Genomic DNA, 19,399 nt, shown 5'->3' with positions numbered 1-19,399 from the left:
AATTTAAAACTATACAAATAAGTAACATTAGCACAAACAGGTGTGGCAGGGTCATCAGAGGGTTTGAAATACTTCAATGACCTGGAAGAATATACTCACATTCTGAGCTGTCTTTGAGGCTCTACCCATCTCAACATCCCTCTGCCCCCTTGCCTAGCTCACCCCGATCACCCCCTTTCTCCTTCTGGGCTGGTTGCTGCATCTTTTTGCTTCTCCTCATTGCCTCACTGCCCTGCTCGCTGATATGGCTATGAGAAGGGATTCTATGTAAAACGTGTAAGAAAAGAAGTGCAAGGGGAAAAGTGCGGCCACGGCTTCTGATAAGTACTACTGCAACTGAAACTGAAACTGAAACGTAGCGTGCGGAGCCACACCGGCAGGAGGTTGGATCTACAAGAGTATAGGGTGCACTGGCAACTGGGTAAGGAGATCCAGAAGAACCCTCATTTAGTGAGAGTGGGAAACAGGTGGGCACAGAAGTGTTTGCGGGTTGCTGGAACCAACCAGGAGAGGGAGATAGATGGAGAACAGAGGTATGGATGGACGGCTGGGAATACTGCACTGAGCATAGTGGTGTGAAAGTTGAAGAGGGAGACCCAAGTGTCGCCCTCGTGACCCCCTCCCGACTCCCAGCCCGAAGTCAAAGAAATGAGAGATGCACATCACTCTTGGGCCCTTCCTCGCTATCGTTGATGTATCGTAGATGTGAAAAATGCTATTCACTCAGACAGCCATTCAAATCATGCCTGACTGACAATATGGAGGAGATACAGTTATCATCCATCAAACAGGTTGACTGACTATAAACTCGAAGAAGCTGATGACATCACCATGGACATCATGACATAGATGCGTTAGACATGAAGCATATAGACATCCATGCACGAAGCTACGCAGACAACTAGGCCACACTTTTCTTATACAAGAAGCACATGATTATGACTCATATAGTTAGAGGACTGATACATTCACATGAGTATATTTTCAGTGGAAACAGTTGGACGCCAAAAATACGTAAAACTAGCTTGCTCATGCTTAACTGTGACTAATATGAACGACCATAAAACAAAGATGGAAGCCATAGATGCATTGAAGTGAATGGGGAAGGCAAGACGAATTTCAGAATACAGCGAAAGGGTGACAGACTGATCCAGTTAAAAGCAGACAGGCAAAGCTTCCAGCACAGACAGTGTGCACTGCCTCATCAAGGACGAGCAGAGACAAAACCATTTCCAGTTCATCAAGGTGATAAGACACCTGCAAGGGATACAGCCTAAATATCTATCAGCAGGAGAGCTTCATTTTGTGGTCCCTACACACACATGACCTGGAAGAACAGGACAGAGCCTATTCATTTGAGGTAAATGGGGGGAAACTGTTCCCATCGAACCAAAGGTGTAAAGATACAATTACTACACAGCTTCAAAGCTGAATGCTCTGTCTCAGGGCCTAGGCGATCAGAGATGGCAACTTGTCAGGAACAAACAGCAACTTTGTGATCGTTCCCACTGCCTTGAGCAGTTTCACGTGGCCTGGTAGCTGTCCAAAGTCCCAAGGCTGAGAAGACCTGGTCTGCCCAATCCATAGCTACTTTTCACGTTAAGCATACTAAGTTGCACGAGCCAACTGCTCTCAAGCTAACCTGCCACTTTGTATTTGTTACACTTAGAGGTGGTCTTAAGTAGAGCCACCAGATATGGCTATCCAAAGGTTATACTAATCCCTATGGATTACATTTATAGTCTTCCTCAATTAACCATTTCCCTTCCCTGTTAGGTGTTTTGGGATTCAACTTGTTTTTGTGATGTCACTAGCAGTTAAAATGGTGTGACACACATTTGGTGGATGAGAGCACATGGAACGTTATGCTGTTCAAGCACAATCCCTGTCATTTTTATTGATAATAAAGACAGTAAACATTGCCCTATGGTTGAGTCTTCCATTCTTGCGGCGGGGGTTTTGTTGGGGCCCAATTACCCTCTTGCTGGCAATCGGGGTAGCTGCTAAGAGTGCCCTTGCCGCTCCTTTACAAGGCCACAGAGTGGTGGTCCGTTGGAGTTTGGAAAGGGCATTATCCAGTGCTTTCTGATAAAAGAAAATGGGACTAGTATGTTTGCAATTGAAAGGAGAGGCTGGATATAAAGTAATATATGAATAAGGTAACACAGATTTTATTGTATAGTAAATTAATAGAGGAGCTTGGAGAAGCTGGCCATCTCCCAACTGATCTACCACACTGAACATGTTGGTTGTCCCCACAACCGCCAGTCTGGCTTCAGAACAGCCAGAGGCACGGAAACTGCACTCCTGAACACCTGTGAAGACTTGCTCTCAAATTTCGATTCCAACTCTCCTTCCATTCTCATCCTTCTCGATATTTCCAATGCCTTTGATACGGTCAATCATGCCACCCTTATCCTTTATAAATCGGGCCTGCGATACCCTTGGCATCATGGACCTAGCACTGGACCTGTTGACCTCCTTCCTCTCTGACCGACCTTCCCAATTTCAACTGGGCACTTTTCTCTCCTCCATCACTCTCTCTACCTGTGGTGTCCCTCAGGGCTCTAGCCTCTCGCTGTGGCTCTTCAACATCTACCTTTGCCCCTCTGGCCCACTTGATTTCCACTTTCTCTCCTCACTTTCAGTGTTATGCAGAAGACACTCAGCTCTTCTTCAAGCTTCCCCCCACTGCCTCCTCTTCTTTGTCTCTCATTCCTGACTGTCTGACTGTTATTCAGGCATGGTGTGCTGCTAACAAACTCTGCCTTAACGCCAGTAACAATGAGATCCTTCTACCCTCTGGCTGCCCTCCATGAGTCACCTCCCCTCACCTTCTTGTTAGGCAAAAAACCTTGGTGTCCTCTTCGACTCCTCTCTCTCCTTCTCTTCTCACATAGCAGTCCTTGTTAAGAAGGCCCACTTTCAGCTGCACCTCCTCATAGGCATTCTCCCTTTCCTCACCTTCCCCCAAAAACTCAAAGCTCTGGTCTCTCTAGACTGGACTAATGCAACAGCCACTTCCTCAATCTGCCTTTATCCTCCCTTCGCCCCCTTCAACTAATCCACAATAGGACTGTGAGACTTATCCTTGGCCTCAAGCCCAGGGACCACATCTCTCCAGTCCTAAAATCTCTTCACTGGCTCCCGGTGGCCACAAGGATCAAGTTCAAGACCCTCTGCATCATCCACAAGGATTTCTGGGGCCTGGGACCCCGCTACATCCAACTCTATCTTCCTAAATACCTTCATGGTAGGGCCCTTCGGTTTTCTAGCTCCAACTCTCTGCAGATCAGATGCTTTTCCTAGCAGAGAGTGGGAGGTAGATCCCTCTCTTCCGCAGGATCCTCTCTCTGGAATGGTCTCCCTGCCCCTCTCAGGCTTGAGCCAGATCTCCTTAAGTTTCGGAAGCTCCTCAAGACCCTCCTTTTCTCTTGTTCCTTCCCTCTCCCTTGCTAATGCCCGTCTGACTCATTGACTGGTTGCCTGGTTTCTACTGAGTCCTACAGGGCACCAGGCCCTCCTTGCCCAGTCCACCCCCGTCCTCGCACTTAGCATGTCAATCTTTACCCCCTGCGTTCCCTGGCACTTGTCCACCTGGCCTACCTTTAGTACTTTCCTAGCCCCTGGGGCACCCTTCCCCCCTCTCCCTGTTATGGTATGTTATGTTATTTATACTTATAGAGCGCACGTTCCCCCAAAGGCATCATGGCGCTAAAAACAGCAGAGAACCAGCAATTTTTTCTTTGAGACCTAGAACAATAAGGTATTCAGGGAACAACAAAAAGTGAGATAGTCAGAAATAGCTTGCAGAGAATAAGGGAGAGCATTCCAGGCCTTGGCAGCAGCCACTGAGAAAGCTCGACCATCCATATGGGAGAGTCTGACCCGAGGGACAAAGACCAATAAGGTGGACTGAGAGCGAAGGAACCGAGAAGGAACATAAAGCAGAAACTTTGCCTGGAGATAGTCCGTCCTAAGTTAGTAAAAAGCACGGTGAACAATGCACACCAATTTAAAGAGAATACGCTGCTCAATTAACCTGTTTGAGCAAGGGAGACATATGCGCTCCAAACGGAGGATGAAGAATAGACCTGGCAGCAGCATTCTGGAACATCTGGAGACGATTTATGAGATAGCGTGGTTGACCAAAGTAGAGCAAATTAAAGTAGTCAACTGCGTTGAGAACGAGAGCTGCCACCACCGGAGCTTGGCATTGAACCGGAATGAAAGGAAGAACTTTCGGCAGGATTCTCAGTTTAAAATGGCCGGCCTTGCAAACAGTCACAACCTGTTCATCCATTGACAGAGACAAGGTGATTTTTACCCCCTCGCACTCTCCACCACTTGCACTGTGCCCTGCACTTCCCTTCCCACACTAGCATTATCGCATTCCACTCCAACCGGCACTTGGCCCCCTCCCCACTCCCCTCTCCCTTGCACTTCTTGTTACTGCACTTGCACAATCCAAATGACAAAAGGGGCTTCATTATGAGGGTGCCGGTCCGGTAACAATGGTACCGGTATGCTTGCCGGTACCGTTGTTACCCGACCGGCAAACTCGGAGTTGTGCTCGCAGGTGCCTTTCATTCCGCCAGGTCTGCCCTGGCGGAATGAAAGGCACCTGTGAACATAGCAAGCCTGTAGCACCGTGGTGCTACAGGCATCCCCATTCCATTGAGCCCCACGGGGCTGAAATGGGAATGGGGATATACCGGCACCCGCGAAAGGTCAATTACCGGGTCCGGTGGGGCCAGAATACCCCGGTAATTGCCCACTCACGGGTGCCAGATTTTCATGCCGGTATGGAGGTAGCTTTGCCGTTAAAACCGGCAAGGCTACCTACAGCCTCGTATTGAGGCCCAAGGTCTAGAAGGACCGCTATTGTTATTTTTCCCCCTCCACTTTTTTTTGTCTTGTGGTGTCTTGAAACACCATTTGCTTTATAGGTGCTCTATAAATACCCAATAAATACAAGTAATCGGATCATAGAAGCTGGTTCTCTTTAAATGACAATAATTAAGTTTAATGTTCCTTACTCTTTAATGTGAATGATTGTATATTTATCTTCATAAACAGTAAACATGGTTAGAAGAATAACCACATCAGTTGTGTCTAGCCTGTAAGAGGGTTTGGCAACAGAGCTATTGCATCAGTTCCACATTTTAGTTTTGGCTGATTGGTGGCGCAGGCACTCAATGGTAATTGTTGTCTTGCTCAACGAAGATGACTAAGGAGATCTACTGGACTTCATTAAGCATCCCATAAAAGTGCCGGTCCACCGATTTAATACAATTCAAATCCTTGGCCTTAATAAATGCCCCTGCTCACCTGTGCCCGTGTGCAGCCGCCTGGCTGAAGGAGTTCATGTCGCCCTGCGGAGCGGCAGAGATTCCGTTTCGATACATCGTGCCGATCATTGGGTCGGCTCCTCGCTCCAGCAGCAAACTGACCAGCTCAAAATTCCCTGAAATGGCACGTACATGCAAAATGATTGGAAACACATTTGCCACATTATCCTGACTAAACAAATGAGACATTAAGCGGAATTTGGGGAGGCTCACCAGCAGCGGCGGCCAGTTGAAGAGGAGTTTCTGAATAGTTTTCGGCCCCATGCTCTAGCGAACCCTCCACGTTGGCTCCAGCATCCAACAACAGCTGTGAAAAATATTTGTATTTTAAGAATTAACATAATGAGATGCAAATAAAAAGGGGGTAACATATTTATATTCAAATGTGTACAATGGAATTCCCCATTCATCTGTCTTTACTCATTAAACGAGGAAGCACTCTTTTTTTGCTTCTGCATTGCCCCTACTCTATCCCTGCAGCACCCGGTTAAAGAAGAAAACGTTTATGAAATGAAAACACACACTGAGTTCATATAGCCAGTTCCTTAAAGCTTTCCTCAAAGTTTGCTGGAATTTCAGCTCGAGAAGTGAAGGGATTTCAGTATTTCCGAGTCCATCTTTTGGTGAGTTGGGCATTTGGAGACACAATAGAATATGCTTCAGGCAACCTTTTGTCACACAAATTCAGGATCTTCGAAGGAGACATAACAATTTTCACTTTAGTTTATCCCGCATTCCTGTTTAAGGGAAATGCTTCATTGGATACAAGGAGGAGCATCTGCTCTGCAAATGAAATGACTAAAAGCAGATTCCAATGATGGAGAGAAGGAAGTAGAAGTGCTTATGCTCTTGCACTTCTTTTAGTGCAATTGCACGAATGAGAATCAAGTGATCTGATGGCATACTTTGCTGGATTATGTATTTTTATTTTTGTGACTTGTTCAAACGGACCAGTGAGGTGGTGATGGTAGGGCACAACATCAGGGAGGATGGAGAGGTGAGGAAGCAGAACTGGGAGAGGAGTAAGTGGATATTTAGAGATCCTTTGAACTTCTGATGGGATAGAGCAGTGATCTACCCACATCATATTTGATCTACAGCTAATGAATGGGCAATTGTAGGTGTATGGGAAGCTGGTAGGCAGAGAATGCTAAATGGTGCAATGCTGGTAGGCAGAGAATGCTAAATGGTCTAACGCTGGTAGGGAGAGAATGCTAAATGGTGGAATGCTGGTAGGGAGAGAATGCTAAGTGGTGCAATGCTGGTAGGCAGAGAATGCTAAATGGTCTAACGCTGGTAGGGAGAGAATGCTAAATGGTGGAATGCTGGTAGGGAGAGAATGCTAAGTGGTGCAATGCTGGTAGGCAGAGAATGCTAAATGGTCTAACGCTGGTAGGGAGAGAATGCTAAATGGTGGAACGCTGGTAGGGAGAGAATGCTAAGTGGTGGAACGCTGGTAGGGAGAGAATTCTAAATGGTGGAATGCTGGCAGGGAGAGAATGCTAAGTGGTGCAACACTGGCGGGGACAGAATGCTAAGTGGTCGAATGCTGGTAAGGAGAGAATGCTAAGTGGTGGAACACTGGCAGCGACAGAATGCTAAGTGGTTGAATGCAGGTAGGAAGAGAATCCTAAGTGGTGGAACACTGGCAAGGACAGAATGCTAAGTGGTGGAACACTGGCAGCGACAGAATGCTAAGTGGTTGAATGCAGGTAGGAAGAGAATCCTAAGTGGTGGAACACTAGCAGCGACTGAATGCTAAGTGGTGGAATGCTGGCATGGAGAGAATGCTAAGTGGTCGAATTCTGGTAGGGAGAGAATGCTAAGACTGCCAAGTGATGGAACATTTTGAACATATTATGAGATGCATGTAATCAGCATATTGGTAGCAGTGTACAATGAGGAAGGGAGTTCTAGGGGTCCAGAGAAAGCTACATCTAATCGCCTATTGAAAATCAAGGCACTGACACATATTCTGATCAATCAGTGTAATGCTACTATTAATAAACATACCACAACCAATGTTTTCCCATTGCGCACGCCAAATGAGTTTTAAGGTTTAATGGATTTGATGTTAATGAATTCTTTCATAAATATGTAACAATCACATGATCTGGTACATAGACCTAGCAGAATTTGCCTCCGTCAACTAGACCAACGTACACATATACATTGAGGAACAACCTCTAACCACACTTCACGTCATTAAAGTTAACCAAATAACTACCATTGATTGTCAATGTTATTGTCTCATCCATTTAGATATGTGTATTCTGTTATCAATGACAAATTATTGTATCACAAACATATGCAATGCAGACAAAATTGCTCATCGCAGGCAATAGTAAATAACAGGAGGGAAAGCTAACTACAATATGAATCATGAACAAACTGCACAAACAACATTAGACAATCTTATGATAACACAGTTTCAGTGTTTTCATACATTTTACTTCATATTTTTCACATACTAAATATTTGTACCCAGCAGTGGGTGGGTGTCAACCTCCCAGCCAATCAGGAGGCTCAGAATGGGGGCTTTGCACCTGATAAAGCTCCTGCTTCAAGCATCCTCAGAGCGGTAGGCCCCCAACTTCCCTCATCAGAAATCAGGTATGGGTCCCCCGTACCAGCTTCCACTCCTTCTCCCACCCCACCCTATGTACTCGCCGTTTCTGGCGTATCTCCTTCCTGGAAATGGCCTCATGGGGACGTACCTGGTCCCGGTCCCGGAAATGGGAATTACTGTGCCCGCAAAGGTCGGAATGGCCCAGTAATTCCCATTTTTCGGGACCCGGACCCGATATTGGGGGTAGCCATGCAAGTACAAATGGCATGGCTACCTCCAAACGCGTAATGAGGCCTAGTATCTTAGTATTAGGAGAAGACGAGAATGAGTATTTTGAAAGATTGCAGGAAGTTTACGATTAAGAAGGTAAAAATGTGGTAATGGTTGAACCAAACAATATATAGGTTCCAAGCATATCCATCACCCTTAGAGTGTCAAGATTTGCGCTCTCACATTAGAAGACTGTTCAAGGCAAATAATTGTTTTCTGACTGTATGACAAGGATGCCCTTAAGACAGATAACCCAGAAAGAATGGGAAATGGTTGTAAGCATTCTGTGGGATGTCTTCTGTGGATTGATGAAGATAGAGAGAAGGAGTGGTTAGACAATGGAGTAGTTTACTTTCTAGCTAAGGTGATCAAGTTGGAATGGGAAGCCCTGTCTGCCTAGTGAAATGAACAGGGAAAGACATTACACCTTGGTAGATGAGAGACAAATCACTAATGAAATGCAAGTATGTCCTGGGAAATGATAGAGTTATAATTCCAGGGAGTGTCTTATACATTTGTGATTCTTGTGCGTGAAGGGTACTTGTACATTATGACCAAGAATAAGGCTTCAAATGGTTACTGGTCCCCAACCTGGGGAAACATATTTTCAAAGAGTCATTAGTGAATGATCTCCCCTCCTCAATAGAGACAAGTCCAAGATGGTCAGTAGAATTTCTCTACAATTGTGTCTCCAGTACAAAGAAAACCCTGCTGTAAATTGAGGTTTGACATCATTGGGTTGTCTCATTTTGTAGGTTGGATACTGGCTATCATTGTTATGATGATTATCTGAACAAGGGGCACATTTGCTACAATACAAGTAGCAGAATTCATGCAGTGTGTATTATACACTCAGTGACTGTTAAACCAATGTTTGATTTGCTCAGCGATTGCAATCCTGGCATGAGTAAAGGAATGTCCAATTTTGGTCGGCCCTGTAGAGTTAAATCATGTTCTTAGAAGGGGAGTCCTGATGCAGTGAAGACAATAGCAGTAACACAGGGCAAAATAAAGAGAAATGGTTGTGTGGACTGCATCAGATAGAAGGCAATAGGCATGAGTACGTTTGACAAAAAGAATGTAGACAAGGGGATGTTGCCATTGAGATGAGTGAATAACAGGTGCTGGGAGACATGGAATCATTGCTTTAGATGTCAGGAAAGTGTAGAGCACAAGCGTTGGATTCAGGGAAGAAGGCACTTTACTTTTTAAGGTATTTTGGAGGTCAATCCTCTGAAATACCATCACTTGGCCCTGTTGATTTACCATGGCATTACAAGTGGTGGCAGGTGGTGTAAATCCCCATTTTCTGGAGTCCATAGGACTCCACTGGGGATCTCTGGCAGAAATACCATCGGTGTAGTTCTGCTGATTTATTGGAGGAAAAGCTGAGGATTCACCTCCAGTATCATGCTGGAAGTACATCCTCCATTTTGCCTGCAAATATCGGCAGAATTACCACTCCTAATTCAACTGGTGGTAATTCCACCAAAACCTGTGATTTGGTGATGCAGGAAAAACTGAGGTAACAGAATGACCTCCATTCTTTTCCCACACCACCAAACTCGTAATGAGGCCTTATGTTACAATTGATAACAGCTGATGTTTTATTGCATAGAGAAAATTTTGTCCTTCTATAGGAAGGAGGATGGGTTATGTTCTGCACAGTAACGTTCTGGTTCAGCTCTTCAATGGAGCGTTGTGTGTTAGAAGAATGGTAACATTTACCTATGGTCCAGGGGTAGGACGCTGGAGGTGTTCAGCTGATCAGAAGGCAGGTTTCTCCCTGCTCTAAAAAAACGTGGGAATTAAACCAGGTGCAGAATCTGGAACTGAGAATCAACCTTTTTACAGATGTAGAGTGATGGTGGTGGTGGTGGGGGGGGGATAGTGGTTAAATGATCACCGCGTTTCTAAAGTAGGTTGACAAAGTGGTCTTTGTAGAGACAATTTCACAATCACAGTCCTACTCTCTACCACTGACCTTAACAACCCCTGTTGACTTTCAAGGTATGAAACATAAGGATGGTTGTATACAAATTGTTCGAACTACAATTGTTTGAATTAAAATTGACCTTTGCACAATTTACCGATTTTTGAAGGTCAATTGTTACATATATGCGGGTGGAAACCCCCTGCAGCACCCCACCCAATGCAAAACCCTCTGCAACCCCCTACCCAAACCCCATATAACAAAGTTTTTTCTTTGAATTTCATAGGTTTCTATTAGTCTAACTTAACCATGCCGTCCCTTTAACAAAGTTTTTTCAGTGAATTTCAAAGGTTTTTATTAGTGCAACTTAACTATAACGTCCCTTTAACAAAGTTTTTTCATTGAATTTATTTCATAGGTTTTTACCAGTGCATGCTACTTTCCTACAACTTACTAATATCATACTTACCCAATATAGCAATATTTGTGTCTAATTTCCAAAGTTTCACCTTAAAGCCCTGCCATTTCACACCATCTGGAGTTTAACGCTTCTATACACTTCTTGTAACTATTTCAAGTAGTTTTGTATCCGTAGACGTCTACGAACATCTGACTTCATAGCGGACCTTCTGGACAGTGCCACATGACCATACGCTGGCGTGCGGCATGATGACGTATCTGAGAACCCATCCGCACTTCATGATAAGATCTCTGCTTGGCGGACAGTTCGGAACTGCATTTTCTACTGATCTAGGAACTTCCAACTTCAAAATTTCCCTTGCACAGCTCCAACACCTATTCGTACTCATTATCCATTAACACGCTAGTACACAGTACATACATTTAGCAAAACTGCTATTTATCTTAAAATGGCATCAGCTAATGCCATCCCTCCTCCCCAAGAGCCACCACCACTGCTGTAATCAAGGAGCATAAGAAACAGTGCCCCCTAACTTAGAAATAACACACACGCAACATTTTCCCTTGTCCACCTACCCCTCCATATCACTGTTTGGTTGTTTATCCCTCATTTCCCTCCCCACCTTTCGTTCTCAGTTCACCTGCCAAAAAAAATACATCCAAAAACAACAAACGACATATTCCTTTAGGAACCACCTTTCACAGTTAAAAAATAGAACTAAAAAAAATATATAGACTCCATCTACTTTATATGTCTCTGTAAAGTACATAGACTAAATAAGATTTTCCAACATTTCCATTTGCATTTTGTGTTATGCTAATGGGAATATTGTGGCGTTCATCCTCTGTTCCAGGCACTGGAACAGTGGATACCGGGCCAGCAGCCCAAGTTATCAGCCCAAGCGAAGCGAGGGTGGATAATGAGGTCTCTGGATCATTATCCCCCATTCCAGCCCCTGAAATGGGGGATGAAGGCCATTAGCACCCTAGGTTCCCAAAGCGGGAACCCGGGGTGCTAAAAGATAGGATTTTTCTTCCAACTCCGGGACGCCTGCGGCGTCCCGGTGTAGGAAGGAAAATCCTTTTTCAGGATGGCCACCATGGAAAGGGAAGGTGAGCATTCCATAAAAGGCCCCTGTTCGGCTTCCATGGCAGCCTGCAGAAGGCAAAAAGAGAACCCTATGACCATATTACCACAAGCACATTTTTCTTCCCTTTCAAATCTATCGTAATTTCGAATAACTTTACCACAAAGCCAGACCCAGGTGGACATGGCCACTTTAATCCTATGTTTTGTCCCTTGTGGTCATGGCCAGTAGTCAGATTGTCTGGATCATGACCTTATTCCATGAACAGGACCATCTGGCCACTGCCCCTGGCCACAGGCTACCCCTCAGTCACTAAAGGTATACCGCTATTTTTTGTAGCTACATTATGACACTTGTCAAATAATAAAACACTGGCACATTTGGAAAACCATGTTTGTCGATCCTTGCCAATGCTCCTTACGCAAGTTTGCTGGAAATCCACCCATGTTTTATTTTTTCAAAAGTGTCAAATGTATGCACCTACATTCGTCATATGACCTAGCCCCCACTTGACAAAATCCATTCAGACTTTATGAAAACATCTAAATCTGGATCTATAATCTTTTTACAAACCTTTGTGTAGATTTGTCAAATGGCACCACATTTATAAGCCTTTACAATATTTTGGGAGCCCACTCTATTTTTGCTCCCTCTCGACAGAATCCCACCAAACTTTGCATACTCCCTCAGAATCAGCCAGGAATATACATGCAAAATTTCATGCAATTCCATTAAGTGACGCCAAAGTTATAAGCCATCCAAGAACTGCATTTCACCAACCCTGTAATGCTGACGTGTTCGCAAACTTTTCAGGTCTGTTCGTGAACATCTGAACTGTTTGCGGACTTTCGCGGTAAAAACCACCCGTTTTTTTGCTTCTTGCAGCCATATTCCATCCCATCCTCATCACCCCTCAGAGATTATTTGATAAGTTTGACAAGTGCAATGTTGTGTTTTTTAATATGTTTTTACCGCGATGTCCGCGGACACCGGCCGATGACCCAAGATGGCGGGCGTTTCCAAAAATCTGACGCACCTCACGCTTCACGCCAACCAATCAGCGAACACGTTGGGTGTCCGCGGACATGACGCAAGTCAATTAGCTAATCAGTGTCCTGTCCGTCCGTGGAGCGAACAGGGAAGTGTGTCTGCGGAGCGGACATAGATATCACTAATTTTTTTGCTTTATGTCCAGCGGGAAGAGTTATAAGTCGCGCAAAAAGTGCTCTTCCTATGGAAACAGCAATTTAACCATAACTACACGGCCACTAACGTAGCTGTGTAATATATATATATATATATATATATATATATATATATATATATATATAAAACCAACCCAATATATCTATTCTGTACTAACAATTTGGGTAATACCGGTTGGATGGAGAAGTCACCTTGGCAGCCAGCCAATCGAATGTCTAAAGTTGGAGTCCCAGTACCTGCTGTTCTCTGGCAGCAGAAGTGCAAGCGTTTTGAGGGTAGATGGATCGATGGTATCTGCAAATCCAGCTGTTTCGAATGGCATAAGGCTCCTAGGCCCTTATTCATAGAGTGTTTTCCAATGGGGTTTTGCCATTATAAAAATCTTCTGTGAATTAGGCCCCTAGTCTTCAGTTCGCCCCTTTTTCCAAACCACCTACGTATGCCTCCAGGACCGATTTTCAGGTCATGGGAAACATTGTATTTTGCAGTCCTTAAAGGAATGGTTCGGTCAAAATTTTGTATTGTCCCTACGGGTCGGCCATGTGTTTTTAAGCCGGGTCGGCCATGTGTTTTTAAGCCTAAGTCGCACGATTTTAGAAAAAATTTCCTATGGACCTTACCCGAGTTTTCGTCCATTAAACGCACGCGAAAACAGGAACCAGGGCGCTGCCATTTTGTGATAATCCTATCACTTGCCACATCGCCCTGGCTGACCTGCTTTTGCGGCACTAAATCATATCCCCCGCCCCTGAGACTGTCATCAGCAAACGCGTATCGCCCATTTCACAACGCCAAAGCACGTCTCATGTCAACAATCGCTGCGCTTGAGCTAATGACGTGTCGCCATGGAAACGGCAGGAAGCCTCTTTACTCAATAAGTATAAACAGACCGTTTCACAACACACAGCAGCAGATTTTCGATTCCATTCCTCTCTGTGTGTTGGTCTGGTCAGCTACCTTTGCCGCTTGTAGCCCATGTGAACACCTGTACCATCGCTATAAATTATTTAGTTTGTTTACCACACAATGGCTACAATAATGCCTTACATGTACTAGCCCGAGTATACCGAGGAGGAACTACTGGAAAGGGAAACACGTGAAAACGATGGAGCTTCGGACAGCAGTTGGCAGAACGAATCAACGGATGAAGACACTGGACCTAGTCGCATGGACGGTGTTTCCACCTGGTGCACATGCAATCGGTGCGAGCTAATGCCAACCGAGGAGAACTGCTGCTGCTGTGAAAACTTGGGATGCGTGGCCTACATCTCGGAAGGCGAGCCACGACCGCGATGGATCACCGAGCTGCCAGACTACAGGGTAGCCTGCCTCACACGGTCCGTGTTGAGGATAATGATGGTACATGCACGAACTTCGCGCAACTGTTCGTCCTCGTAATCCGAGTAACGAGTAAGTATACTCTGCTTGTGATGCCACTCCTATTTCATGGTCTTCTACTATATCCAAAATTACATATACATATCATGTTAACGCATGAAAGTCGTTCAATAGTGTGCAGTCTCTAGATAGCATTTGTCCAAGCAGAATGCCATTAGTTACAAGAATTGACATTGACAACAAACGTTTAATAAACTTATCTTGTTCATTTAAAAACTGTTTGTATCATTCTTTTTCACAGGTGGTACCGGCTGGTGGCCTATCGTTCCTTTACATGGTGGCTTCACGGGAGGCTTGGACACCGCGTTCGAAGAGTAATACCCGCCTGTGCCGTTCGTGCCATAAGAGAAACTTTCCCGAGTGACAGCGGTCAGTACAGGGGATTTTCCCTCGCTGTGCTGCAACCTGACCTGTACAATGTGTAAAGTCTTGTATTTTTGTGCCATCAAAATAAGATACAAAATAAAACACCACATATATTTCAACAATGGTTGTTTCGATTTTTTAAATGAATGAAGTGTGTCTCCATTCAAGGATGGACGTCAGTCATCTGTGCTCCGAATGGGTGAAGGTCAGGTCGCTGTGAAGCGGGGTGGTCACTATCTAAGCTAACATAATATATTCTCAATAATGCATGCACTAAATAACACTTGTTCAAAGTCTTTCAGTAGGTTATGTCTCTATAAAAGTCACACATATATCTATACTATCAATTAACACACTGGTTGAAGTGTGGGTCTGTGCTCACAAGAATCTCTGGTATGTGTCATTTGTTATTGATAGGCAACGATATACTGTGGTAGGGGTCTAATGTTAGTTGGGGATCTGCTAGGTGGGCATCATGGCGTGGTCAGTGGTCTGGCACATGAAGAGAATACCTTGCAGGGACACAGGGTCAGAATGGCAGTAAGTTTCCACTGGCGAGGGTGCGTGGGCAAGGACACGTTGGTGGAGATGAACGAGCTATGTGCTTAGTTCAGGCTGGTTCACATGCAGGACAGTGATCGCAGAGGAAGATTGATGTGTTACATTTATTAGCTGTTGTAAATACCTCCAGAGTTTTCCAGTCAGAGTGGGAACGAGGGTGGGGGCCATGTGCTCTGAGCGCTGTACTATCGCAGTGAGGCCTGGTCATCAAGCTGGAGTCGAAAGGGGGTACAAAAATGGATGCCCCGTGTCCTGCTCAGTGGTCCCATCTATGCGAATGTCAACCAAAGTTAACAATACATAAGGGCAAGGGGCGAACCCACTACTGGAGGCACTTGGTCCGAGTTTCTACTGAGAAGTGAAGGATGAGAGGGGCCTAATGGCCCCTCGCTCCCACACACTTGCCTGCACGCCCACCGGGCCATCCAACTACCCCCTCCCCTGTCAAAGGCATTTCGCACCCGTGGGTGAGCGCTGCCATGGTGTGCTGTCAGCAGCGATAACGGCCAAGGTGCCAAACACCATGTACACTTCAAAAGGTATCCACGCCAAAGGGGCAATCGCTCACATGGCCTCCTCAGACCCTGTGTATCCAGGCAGGCCTTCCCTAAGGCTGGTCACCCCCCTGCAATCCACATAAGTGTGTCTCCATTCAGCAGTCTTCCTGTGCCTTGTCTGCACGCCCACCGGCCCATCCATCCACCCCCGCCCCCTATCAAAGGCATTTCGCACCCGTGGATGAGGGCAGCCACGGTGTGCTGTCAGGGGCGATAATGGCTAAGGTGCCAAACACCATGTACACTTCAAAAGGTATCCCACGCCAAAGGGGCAATCGCTCACATGGCCTCCTCAGACCCCGTGTCTCCAGGCAGGCCTCGCCTGACGCTGGCCGCCCCCCTGCAATACACATAATACCACGACATACACACGTCATTCATTCACAAACACACCCCTGTTTCTAATACTTTATAAGCCACTTGATATGTCTCATGAGAACATCTTTGTGCTTTGCAAGTCAACTCCTGAACGTTCTACCTGAGAAGCACTGAGATCTATGCTAATCTTCTTGTCGTCGTGCCATCTGTGACCGCTTCGAGCAAACTCGTCAGTGTGCTACCTGTGGCCATCTACCTGTTCTCCTGCAACATACTGCTCGGCCTGCTGAATCCAACTGTTTATTGGTCAAGGTAAGGCCATGTATCCAAGTCATATTTCGTTCATTTTTAAATTTCTATCTATTTGCGATTAGAGTACCCAATAGTGGTATGTTCATTTGGCTCATTGCTATTGACTTGAGTTTCAATTTTTATGCTATCGATAGATCTATTTATTTTCATCTGTGTCAATTGTCATCAAATTGCATCCTTCGGGGGTCCAGTCTATAATGCAAGCATGTTTCCTTCTCGTTCAAGACAGAACATCCAAGGGACGAGTCACATGTTCAGAGTTTAGTCACATCATTAACACATTTCTGCAACTTGGGCAAACACTAAGCCGCACATGATGAACTGGTATAGTTCCGGCGAGTAAAACAAACTTTGCATTGAACATTGTATGGTTCATTTACTTTTGTATCACATTTTTATTCATCAAGATTGTTTAATAATGTCGATCTTTACTTTTCAGAATTTTCAACAATGCCTGCCTGTTCGATTAGCGGTTGCCCTTCGAAGACCCATGCTAAATCTGAAGGCACTACAATGCATGTATTCCCGAAAACTGTTGATCAAATAAGAGAATGGGTCAGGCATTGCGGATATCCACTGCATGAGCTTGAAAGTAGAGTCCAACAAGTCTTTGAGGACAAGAGGGGTGATCGATACGGCATCTGCAGCCGGAACTTTCCCTCGAACATGTACGCCACATCTTGGGTAACAAACAAGAATAAATGGCGAACGACACGAAAATTGCTCGCAAACGCTATTCCCAATCTATTCGTCCACATTCCGCCACTGGTGAGTCAAGTGTCCGTTTTTAGCTTTAGGCCTTGCAGTAGTGTGTAGGTAGCCAAATGGATTAATTGATATTTTAGGCATTGTTTCCAATTTGTAATACTTTCGACATTGATATGAGTGTATAGCTTTTTGAATAATGACATTTATCAATATATTATTTTTAGATTTCATAACCCACAAACGAAATCTATATATGGGCACAGGGAACTGTGCTATATTGTGCATTTTCAAATGCATTACTCAAGTGTTCTGTCTCCTTACATGGCAATTTTAAATATTGGCTTTTCATTATCAAACAATAATTTACCTTTACAACTGCTTGACTATCGCTTGAATCTGAAGCAAGAACATTCTACTTCCGTGACGTGCTCGCAGTTATCAACCACTTCTAGCACGTATCAGGTAATCTTACTTGGCTATTCCGCAACAGACTTGTTTTATGCATGTCAAGTAATAGTTTTTATGTATTGTGTGATTAGTTTACCAATTGTTTGGTTAGTGCTTTCCAATTGATATACACCTTGGTTGTCGTCCCCTGGTGTTTGTTTTCAGTTATAATTAGTGTTATCCATACTAATGCAAGTACTGTCTTTCAGGGAGATGCTGAAGTGTCCACCACATTGGCAACAACCCTATATGTTCTTCAGCAGCATGAGGTATGGATACTGACTGCTCCATCGCCCGTGATCATCAGGACTGGAACACTTGTCGTTTGTTCTACACCATGCTTCATTCGTGGTTAGCCATTGATATGTACCTGTGCGGTCGACCCCAAGTGTGTGTTATGTTTTCAATATTGTAATCCTTACTAATGCAAATAATATGTTTCAGGCAGTTGGTGAAGCGTCAACCCCCGCACTTGATGCGGAGCCTGACATTCAAGTAAATCCAGGGGAAGTGGAAGCGGGACCATGCGGATACGAATCGGCGCAATAGCTTTCGGAAGTGCGCACTACATTTACAAGATCCCTAGATATTATTCAGCAGCACGAGGTATGGATACTGACAGATCCATCGAATGTGATCATATAACGTGATTTCATTTGCGATACTTTCTTCCCTATTAACGCAAGTACTGTGTTTCATGGAGACGATGGAGCTTCCACTACAATCACAACATCCCATTTAGATGATGCAGATGTAAAGAAATCGGAGAAATAAGTCTATTAAATCAGATCATATTTAAATATTCCTTGATTCTTTTAGACAAAGCATCATTTGTGGTTATCTCTTTATATGTACCTGTGCGGTCGACCCCAAGTGTGTGTATGTTTACAATATTGAAAACCATACTAACGCAAGTACTGTGTTTCAGGGAGTTGCTGATGCATCCTCTCCAATACAATCATTCATGGCAGTCCATGCATGCCAGAGGTATGGACACTGACAGTTCCATCGAACTAGGTTATCAAAGCTCAAATACTTGTCGTTTGATTGTTCTACACAATGTTTAAATCGTGTTTAGCTATTGAGATGTACCTGTGTGTTCGTCCTCACGTGTGTTTTATGCTAACAATATTGTGATACATAGTAATAAAAGTACTGTGTTTCAGGGAGTCGATGGAGCCTCAATCCGTGCTGTCAATGCGGATACAGAAAATATAGTCGTTGCAGCGCAACAGGAAGGGAAGAGATGCAGAAACGAATCGGAGCTACAGCGTGCAGATGTTGAAGGTCGAGTCAAAAAAGTTGCAAATAAAAGAAACAAAAATAAGGTTTGTTACAATCAGTTCATAACATTAGAATTTTTTTTGTGCTGGGGACTATTTTATGTTTTTTTCCAGTCAATTGTACTATACTTTATCTTGTGTTTAAACTGAACATCCCTTTTCCAATCTGTCCTCTAGTTACCCGTGGGTGTACGAACTATACATACACAGACAGTGAAGCAAATGAGAGATGTTGCTTGCCAGTCCATTTACACTATGGAGGAACTATTAATTCAGACGCCGCGTGTTGAGACTAGAGATGCTCATGTCCAATGGCCAGAACATGAAATGAATGTGTCCAGAGAATCCAGTAAAGTTGTTATGGACCATTGCTACAGTGCGACTGCAACACCACAAGAAGATGATACTGAATGTATTGAAGATAGCTCTGAAATAGCCGCAGATCAATTCACGCAATCTACACCCGCCAAAAAATTGCCACCAAAACAGCTGTCGACATTGTTGTGTTCTCCCATCAATGTTGAAGTAACAGATGTTGAAATGACAGAGAATGAACCAGCAGCAGCATTCACCGACGCATCAGAACCTGATATCGGTGATATTTCTTTCAAT

At 44.5% G+C, this 19,399-nt stretch overlaps 1 protein-coding gene across 2 annotated transcripts in view; it reads right to left on the bottom strand.

Annotated features, from left to right (window-relative positions):
* The window catches only part of ABTB3 (ankyrin repeat and BTB domain containing 3), an 849,439-nt gene that overhangs the window by 113,218 nt on the left and 716,822 nt on the right, over nt 1–19,399 (bottom strand). For both annotated transcript variants that reach the window (XM_069628275.1, XM_069628276.1), the window contains 2 exons: nt 5,565–5,658; nt 5,332–5,467 (listed from right to left, as the gene is read on the bottom strand). In XM_069628275.1, the coding sequence (XP_069484376.1) occupies nt 5,332–5,467; nt 5,565–5,658 (230 nt within the window). The remainder of the gene's footprint in view (nt 1–5,331; nt 5,468–5,564; nt 5,659–19,399) is intronic.

The sequence above is a fragment of the Ambystoma mexicanum genome, chromosome 12 (genome assembly GCF_040938575.1).
Source record: "Ambystoma mexicanum isolate Mex_15411 chromosome 12, UKY_AmexF1_1, whole genome shotgun sequence".
Lineage (NCBI taxonomy): Eukaryota > Metazoa > Chordata > Amphibia > Caudata > Ambystomatidae > Ambystoma > Ambystoma mexicanum.
This window is presented reverse-complemented; position numbering and strand designations above follow the sequence as displayed.